This window comes from Theropithecus gelada, chromosome 1 (genome assembly GCF_003255815.1).
Source record: "Theropithecus gelada isolate Dixy chromosome 1, Tgel_1.0, whole genome shotgun sequence".
Taxonomy (NCBI): Eukaryota; Metazoa; Chordata; class Mammalia; order Primates; family Cercopithecidae; genus Theropithecus; species Theropithecus gelada.
In genome coordinates this window covers 70,936,179-70,945,623 of record NC_037668.1, presented here as the reverse complement: position 1 = coordinate 70,945,623, position 9,445 = coordinate 70,936,179, and the positions used below count along the sequence as shown (strand labels likewise).

The 9,445-nt window shown below is 40.9% G+C and overlaps 1 protein-coding gene across 1 annotated transcript; it reads right to left on the bottom strand.

The window, feature by feature from the left end:
- Nucleotides 1-6,560: 6,560 nt before the first annotated feature.
- Nucleotides 6,561-7,499, bottom strand: LOC112626944 (olfactory receptor 2D2-like). The gene has a single exon (XM_025389360.1). The coding sequence runs from the start codon at nucleotides 7,497-7,499 to the stop codon at nucleotides 6,561-6,563; it is 939 nt and encodes a 312-aa protein (XP_025245145.1).
- Nucleotides 7,500-9,445: the final 1,946 nt, after the last annotated feature.

Sequence of the window (9,445 nt, the reverse complement as noted above, 5' to 3'; positions counted from 1 at the left end):
CTCCTGGATTCATTGATTTTTTGGAGGGTTTTTTGTGTCTCTATCACCTTCAGTTCTGCTCTGATCTTAGTTATTTCTTGCCTTCTGCTAGCTTTTGAATGTGTTTGCTCTTGATTCTCCAGTTCTTTTAACTGTGATGTTAGGGTGTCAATTTTAGATCTTTCCTGCTTTCTCTTGTGGGCATTTAGTGCTATAAATTTCCCTCTACACACTGCTTTAAATGTGTCCCAGAGCTTCTGGTATGCTGTATCTTTGTTCTCATTGGTTTATTTCTGTCTTAACTCCGTTATGTAACCAGTAGTCATTCAGGAGCAGGTTGTTCAGTTTCCATGTAGTTAAGTGGTTTTGATTGAGTTTCTTAGTCCTGAGTTCTAGTTTGATTGCACTGTGGTCTGAGAGACAGTTTGTTATAATTTCTGTTCTTTTACATTTGCTGAGGAGTGCTTTTCTTCCAATTATGTGGTCAATTTTGGAATAAGTGCTATGTGGTGCTGAGAAGAATGTATATTCTGTTGATTTGGGGTGGAGAGTTCTGTAGATGTCTATTAGGTCCGCTTGGTGCAGGGTTGAGTTCAATCCCTGGATATCCTTGTTAACTTTCTGTCTCGTTGATCTGTCTAATGTTGACAGTGGGGTATTAAACTCTCCCATTATTATTGTATGGGAGTCTAAGTCTCTTTGTAAGTCTTTCAGGACTTGCTTTGTGAATCTGGGTGCTCCTGTATTGGGTGCATATATATTTAGGATAGTTAGCTCTTCCTGATGAGTTGATCCCTTTACCATTATGAAATGGCCTTCTTTGTCTCTTTTGATCTTTGATGGTTTAAAGTCTGTTTTATCAGAGACTAGGATTGCAACCCCTGCTTTTTTGTTTTGTTTTGTTTTCCATTTTCTTTGTAGATCTTCCTCCATACCGTTTTTTCGAGCCTATATGTGTCTCTGCATGTGAGATGGGTCTCCTGAATACAGCAAACTGATGGGTCTTGACTCTTTATTCCAATTTGCCAGTCTATGTCTTTTAATTGGACCATTTAGTCCATTTACATTTAAGGTTAATATTGTTATGTGTGAACTTGATCCTGTCGTTATTATATTAGCTGGTTATTTTGCTCACTAGTTGATGCAGTTTCTTCCTAGCATTGATGGACTTTACATTTTGACATGTTTTTGCAATGGCTGGTACTTGTTGTTCCTTTCCATGTTTAGTGCTTCCTTCAGGATCTCTTGTAGGGCAGGCCTGGTGGTGACAAAATCTCTAAGCATTTACTTGTCTGTAAAGGATTTTATTTCTCCTTCACTTATGAAAATTAGTTTGGCTGGATATGAAATTCTGGGTTGAAAATTCTTTTCTTTAAGAATGGTGAATATTGGCCCCCACTCTCTTCTGGCTTGGAGAGTTTCTGCAGAGAGATCTGCTGTTAGTCTGATGGGCTTCCCTTTGTGTGTAACCCGACCTTTCTGTCTGGCTGCCCTTAACATTTTTTCCTTCATTTCAACTTTGGTGAATCTGACAATTACGTGTCTTGGAGTTGCTCTTCTCAAGGAGTATCTTTGTGGCGTTCTCTGTATTTCCCAAATTTGAATGTTGGCCTGCCTTACTAGGTTAGGGAAGTTCTCCTGGATGATATCCTGCAGAGTGTTTTCCAACTTGGTTCCATTTTCCCCGTCACTTTCAGGCACACCAATCAGACATAGATTTGGTCTTTTCACATAATCCCATATTTCTTGGAGGCTTTGTTCATTTCTTTTTACTCTTTTTTCTCTATACTTCTCTTCTCACTTCATTTCATTCATTTGATCTTCAATCGCTGATACTCTTTCTTCCAGTTGATCGAGTCAGTTACTGAAGCTTGTGCATTTGTCACATAGTTCTCGTGTTATGGTTTTCATCTCTATCAGTTCTTTTGAGGTCTTCTCTGCATTGATTATTCTAGTTATCCATTCATCCATTCTTTTTTTCAAGGTTTTTAGTTTCTTTGTGCTGGTTACGTAGTTCTTCCTTTGGCTCTGAAAAGTTTGATCGACTGAAGCCTTCTTCTCTCAACTTGTCAAAGTCATTCTCCATCCAGCTTTGTTCCGTTGCTGGTGATGAGCTGCGTTCCTTTGGAGGGGGAGATGCACTCTGATTTTTTGAATTTCTACTTTTCTGCACTGCTTTTTGCCCATCTTTGTGGTTTTATCTGCCTTTGGGCTTTGATGATGGTGATGTACTGATAGGGTTTTGGTGTGGGTGTCCTTTCTGTTTGTTAGTTTTCCTTCTAACAGTCAGGACCCTCAGCTGTAGATCTGTTGGAGTTTGCTTGAGGTCCACTCCAGACCCTGTTTGCCTGGGTATCAGCAGCGGAGGCTGCAGAAGATAGAATATTGCTGAACAGCGAGTGTTGCTGTCTGACTCTTGCTCTGGAAGCTTCGTCTCAGGGGTGTACCCTGCTGTGTGAGGTGTGAGGGGTTGGTCTGCACCTAGTGGGGGATATCTCCCAGTTAGGCTACTCAGGGGTCAGGGACCCACTTGAGCAGGCAGTCTGTCTGTTCTCAGATCTCAACCTCCATGCTGGGAGATCCACTGCTCTCTTCAAAGCTGTCAGACAGGGGCATTTACCTCTGCCGAAGTTTCTGCTGCTTTTTGTTTAGCTATGGCCTGTCCCCAGAGGAAGTGTCTACAGAGGCAGGCCAGCCTCCTTCGAGCTTCCCAGGCGGCTTTGTTTACCTACTTAAGCCTCAACAATGGCGGGCGCCCCTCCCCTAGCCTTGCTGCTGCCTTGCAATTAGATCTCAGACTGCTGTGCTAGCAATGAGGGAGGCTCCATGGTCATGGGACCCCCCGGGCCAGGTGTGGGATATAATCTCCTGATGTGCCGTTTGCTAAGACCCTTGGTAAAGCACAGTATTAGGGTGGGAGTTACCTGATTTTCCAGGTGTTGTGTGTCTCAATTTCCTTTGGCTAGGAAAAGGAATTCCCTTCCCCCTTGCGCTTCCCAGGTGAGGTGATGCCTCGCCCTGCTTCAGCTCTTGCTAGTCGGGCTGCACCCACAGACCCTTGCCAACTGTCTGACACACCCCAGTGAGATGAAGCCGGTACCTCAGTTGAAAATGCAGAAATCACCCGTCTTCTGTGTTGCTCACGCTGGGAGCTGGAGGCTGGAGCTGTTACTATTTGGCCATCTTGGGCACGCCCCCTGATGATGGCTTCTAGCTTCACTCATGTCCCTGCAAAGGACATGACCTCATTCCTTTTTATGGCTGCATAGTATTCCATGGTGTATATATACCACACTTTTTAAATCCAGTCTATCATTGATGGGCATTTGGGTTGGTTACATGATGTTGCTATTGTAAATAGTGTTGCAATAAACATATGTGTGCATGTGTCTTTATGGTGAATGATTTATATTCCTTTGGGTATATACCCAGTAATAGGATTGTTGGGTCGAATGGTATTTCTGGTTCTAGATCCTTGAGGAATCGCCATACTGTCTTCCACAATGGTTGAATTAATTTACATTCCCACCAACAATGTAAAAGCGTTCCTATTTCTCCACAGCCTCACCAGCATCTGTTGTTTCTTGACTTCTTAATAATCACCACTCTGACTGGCATGAGATGGTATCTCATTGTGGTTTTGATTTGCATTTCTCTAATGATCAGTGATGTTAGCATTTTTTCACGTTTGCTGGCCAGGTAAATGTCTTCTTCTAAGAAGTGTCTGTTCTCAGACACTTTTTTTTCTTGTAAGTTTATTTAGGTTCCTTGTAAATTCTGGATATTTTTCACTTCTAATACCATGGATTTTATTTATAGTATTTTTGTCTGAACTCTTTTAAATTAATTAATTATTTTTTTACAGTAGTGTTAGGTTTACAGAAAAATTGCATGTAAAGTACAGACTTCCCAAATATTCCTCCTCCTCAGGCCCCACCATCTCACACATAGTTTCCCCTATTGTTAATATATTGCTTTAGTGTGGTAAGTTTGTTATAATCGATAAAAAAAATTAATACATTATTATTAACTAAGTTTCATAGTTTGAGTAGTGTGTGTGTGTGTGTGTGTGTGTGTGCATGGTGCAGGCAGAGATGTGTTGACTTAGTGGTCCTCTCTCCCAGTTAAAAATTTTGATGTCTGATTCCAAGGGTGAAAAGGCATTTGCAACTGTTAATGGTGTGATCACAATCTGCTGTTCACTGGCTGTTTCCGCTTTTATTCACTCAACAACATGTTGTGAGCATTTACATTATTAAAGATGTTTAAAAAATATATTTTTAATGGCTACATAGTATACTATTATGTGATCATACCGTAACATATTTAAATGAGTCACTATTATAGAAGTGTTTTCAATTGGTTCCAAGTTTTCCCTATCAAAAATAACAATAAAAATCATTGTATTGGGCCAGGCACGGTGGCTCATGCCTGTAATCCCAGCACTCTGGGAGGCTGAGGGGAGCGGATCACCTGAGGTCAGGAGTTTGAGACCAGCCTGAGCAACACGGAGAAACCCCGTCTCTACCAAAAATACAAAATTAGCCAGGCGTGGTGGTGCATGCCTGCAATCCCAGCTACTTGGGAAGGTGAGGCAGGAGAATCGCCTGAACCCGGGAGGCGGAGGTTGTGGTGAGCCAAGATTTGCCATTGCACTCCAGCCTGGGCAACAAGAGTGACACTCTGTCTCAAAAATAATAATAATAATAATAATAATAATAATAATGTGTTACTTTTCCTGAGCTTCTGATATCTATTTCCAAAAATATCCTAAAAGTGGAATTACTGGGTTGAAGGGCGTAAAAATATTTAAGGTTCTTAATATATAAAGACAAATTGTCTTACAAAAAGATGATTTATACTCCCACCAGCAATCTATAAAGTTCATATTTCATTGTATTCTGGACACCTCTGTTTAAAAACCCTGACAGTTTCAAAGGTAAAAAGATGATGTTGATATTTTAATTTGCATTTCTTGATGACTGCTTTGGTGGGATTTCCCCATATGCCTATTAATGATTTGAATTTTTTAAAACAAACTGTTTACATCTATTGTCGATTTTCTGAGGTGCTTCTATTTTTCTTACCAACTTGGAAGAGCCCTTTTTATGTTGATGATGTTAACCATATGACCGTAAGTATGTTGCAATTTTATGCCCTGTTTTGTCACCTGCATTTTAGTTTTGCTTTATTATATAGGCAACACTGAGGCTCCTAGGCATGCAGGTAGGGTAATACTTCTTTTTTTTGAGACGGAGTCTCGCTCTGTTGCCCAGGCTGGAGTGCAGTGGTACAATCTTGGCTCACTGCAAGCTCTGTCTCCCAGGTTCAAGCCATTCTCCTGCCTCAGCCTCCCAAGTAGCTGGGACTACAGGCGCCCACCACCATGCCCGGCTAATTTTTTTTGTATTTGTAGTGGAGACGGGGTTTCACCATGTTAGCCAGGATGGTCTCGATCTCCTGACCTCGTGATCCGCCCGCCTCAGCCTCCCCAAAGTGCTGAGATTACAGGCGTGGGCCACTGCGCCCAGCCAGGGTAATACTTTTAAGAATACTAGAAACCTGCACCCTTGGCATGGACCCTGGCTTCTCATGGGGTTTGTAAAGATTCTATGAGGAATAAGCAGAGTTTGGAGGGAAGGGCCTTCCAAGCTAGGGAGAATGGAGATAAAACTTCCTATTGAGTTTTTACCTCTCTCCAGACTTTGCATCTGGTGGTAACACTATGCCCACTCTCCTACCTCTAATTTTCCTCATCCTTACATGGACAGGATTCCTTTTCCTTGATATCACCCAAAAAAGGCTCTAGTTTTCCAGAAGATACTTTATTAAAAATAAGAGAAAAAGGAAAATCAAGAGGGATAAATTGTTTTCCAAAAGCACAGAAGTAAAACACTGTTACAAAACATCCCTTAGCCCAAGGTGATTTCAGTCAACCTCAGATGCTGTAACAGGCATAGTTTGTAAGTGGGTAGATAAAGGTTCCTTTCCTCCTTCTCAAGTCTCCTTCTCACCCTAAGATGATCTGCTTTTCAGTTTTTGAGTTTCTCTTTCTCCCATTTTTCCCTCTTTTTCCCTTACTGTCTAGGGCTCCACTCACTTCCACAACCCCAGAGGATCATGGTTGATCACTGGTTGATTATTCATTCCTAAGTAGTAAATTTAAAAAATTAAAACTAACATTTGTTGAAAGGTTACTACATGCCAGCCTCTGTAGTAAGCACATTTTACATATTATTTCATGAATTCATTACAACTTCCCTATAAAAAAGAATTACAGACCTCAGAATAGTTAAATGATTTGCGAACATTCATGTCATCTATTAATTGGTGAAACTGAGTCTGTCATCCTGGTCTGTCTGGCACAAAAGTCCAGGCTCTTAACCACTGCACTTTATTTTCAAGATATCTCTGTCTCGAACATCATCATAGTTATTGCAAATGTCCAAACACCTTGCTCATCTCTCACTTGGGCAAGGGTGAAGAGTCCAGCTCTACTAGGTCTCATGGGAGAGTCCCTGGGGAATTGGTGACTGCAAGTCCTGCTTTGTTTAGCTTCTAAGATCTTTAGCTTTAAAGTCTTACTCTGGGGCCCTGCTCCATCCCATCCATTTGAAAAAAGCTTTTTTCACATCTTTGTTCCTTAGACTGTAGATGACAGGATTGAGGAAGGATGTAGCAATGTTATAGAAAAGGGCCATTTTCTTTCCACTGTTTGATAAGGAGCCAGAGCCAGGACCCATATACATGATGATACATGGAATGGCAAACATGGTGACCACAGTGATGTGGGAAGCACAGGTGGAAAAAGCTTTGATTCGCCCCTGGGCTGAGCGGATCTTCATGATGGTGGCAAAGATGTTGGCATAGACTATGACAACCAGGGAGAGCGGGACCACAATGACATTGAAGCCTATAATGAAGTCCACGAGGTCATTGAGGGATGTGTCTGCACAGGCCAGCTTCAGAACTGCAGGAACCTCGCAAAAGTAGTGGTCAATCTCATTAGGCCCACAATAGGGCAGGCGCATAGCAAAGAAAGTATAGCACATGCTACCCAGCACACCATAGGCTGTACAGATACTCACCATGAGGAGACACACCCAGCGGCTCATGATGGCCTTGTACCTGAGAGGGTGGCAGATGGCCAAGTACCTGTCCACGGACATGATGGAGAAAAGCCATGACTCAATGACCCCAAAGAGGAGGAAGATGTACATCTGGGCCACACATCTAGCAAAAGAGATGGCCCTCTTCTTGCTGAGAATGTGCACCAGCATCTGGGGCACGGTGGTGGTGGTATAGCACACATCCAGCAGGGAGAGGACACTGATGAAAAAGTACATGGGTGTGTGCAGGTGTAAGTCCTGGCAAATGAGGGTGATGAGGAGGCTGTTGCTCATGAGAATCAGCAGGTAAAAGATGAAGAAGAAGGTGAAGAGCAGAGGACTGGTCTTGGGATTGGAGGTGAAGCCCATTAGAATGAATTCCGTCACGGTGGACTGGTTGAGCTCCTGCATTGTGATCTGCCTGTTTAAAGAGTTTTTAGGGTATATCTTTGATTGAGTGTCTGTGCCAAGGGTGTGTAAGGAATTTTCACATTCATTGTTTCATTTACATTTCTTAACAGTATCAGGAAGCTTTGGATTGGCAGGTGGAGATGCCAAGAGCTCTGTTCCAACTGGAGTTTGAGTGATGTTGGGATTTAGTTCAGGATTTGGTGGAGGGTCATACTGATTAAAGGGGTGAGAGCCAGGTCAGGGCAGCATAGAGGCAGAGTTCTATTATGGCCTGTAGGCATCTGTTTTTTCTTTCTTGACACAGCCTAGTTCTCTCTGTACTGTACTCACCCCATATTCTGTTCTTTTGGGACTTCAGAGGTTCCTAAGCCTTGTGTGAATTAAGATTAGAATAAGAGTTGGGGCTACTATATTCATCATTTGCTATCAGTGTTAGCATTAGGGCTAAGGATAATCTTGGGCATTACAGTCAATGCTATGCAGGCAAAAGATTAGAGTTGATATTTAAGATTTAGCTTTTTTGGTGAGTGAACTTAAATGTTGTTTGTTAATTATGCCATTCATTCAAGAATTTTAACTAAAATGATCATTATAACATCTCCTCAAATGAGAAGGTTGTTTTTCTAAAATATAGGGGGCAGGATATTTTGTAGTTAAAGAAAGATCTTGGATACATTGAGGATAGTCCTATAAACAATGTTCAGAATTACCAAAATAAAAATAATAATCCCAGTATACCCTACAAGGAGGACAAAATCTTAAATTAAGAATGCATAAATTGTGCAATTAATGTTCACTTGTCATGCATTCTTAATTAGAAATACTTCAAAGACTCTCTCCTTCACACTGTTGATGTGGTGCCAATAAACCGGTTTTGCTTTGTTGGAGACAATGAATGTATTGAGAATTTAAAATTTTCCCCATGTCTGGGTTTACCTTTCAATATTCATTGCTTTTCTGGTTTTATGGCTCAGAAAAATTTATGTTTTGCTCCTAATATATTCAAAATTCTAGGCATGATGGGAAACTATGCAAAAGTAAATCCACAAAGTCTAGAGTTCTGTGAAAGGGCAATTGACTGGGAAGAGTTGGCAATGCATGACTAAGCACATGTACTCCACTGGGGTGGAGTATCTTAGCTACCTCCTTACGCATTTCTGACATGCACGCTCTTTGGACTCTGGCTTCACAGTTTCCTCTCAACTTGTGAGAACTTGATAATGCAATTCGAAAGCTCATGAGAGAATAATGGGGTGATGATAGCCAAGGAAATGAATTAAAATTTAACTGGGCATCTACATTTTATCTGATAACTCTAAATGCAGACAGCCTTCCAAAGGTTTAAACATATAAATAAAACCACAAAATAAAAATGTAATATGAAGCAAGAACTAGACAGATAGATCAATGGGACAGAATAGAGAACTCAGAAGTAGACCTGACCCTAGGATGAAGATGCTATTGTAAGTCAGAGGGGCAAGGAAGAGTTATTCAACAAATGTTGCTCAGATAATTAATTAATGATTGGGGTTATTATTTCACATATTGTATCAAGACAAATTCTAAATATGTTAAAGATTAAAAAAAAAAAAAACCTATCAAACAACAGAGGAGAAACTGTAGGTGAATGTTTATTTTATGGTGATTCACAGACCTCTCAAGCATAACCTAAGATTTCCAAGCCTTTTAGTCTCATGGTGGTAACTTATGTCTCTTTAATATGCAAATTTGAAGTAATATAGGCCCTCGACTGATCTGCTCTAAGAAGTTCAATGTTTTCCCCGATATTTCTAAGGGTTCCCTCTGGTCACTTTGCTGTAAAAATCCCAGCTGTGAGGAAATGCTCTAATAGATTATTAAGTTTAAAAAGCAGGATAGGAAATCATATATAACCCAATCCTAATACTATAAAGATTTACATGCATAGAAAAAAAATTGGAAAGGAA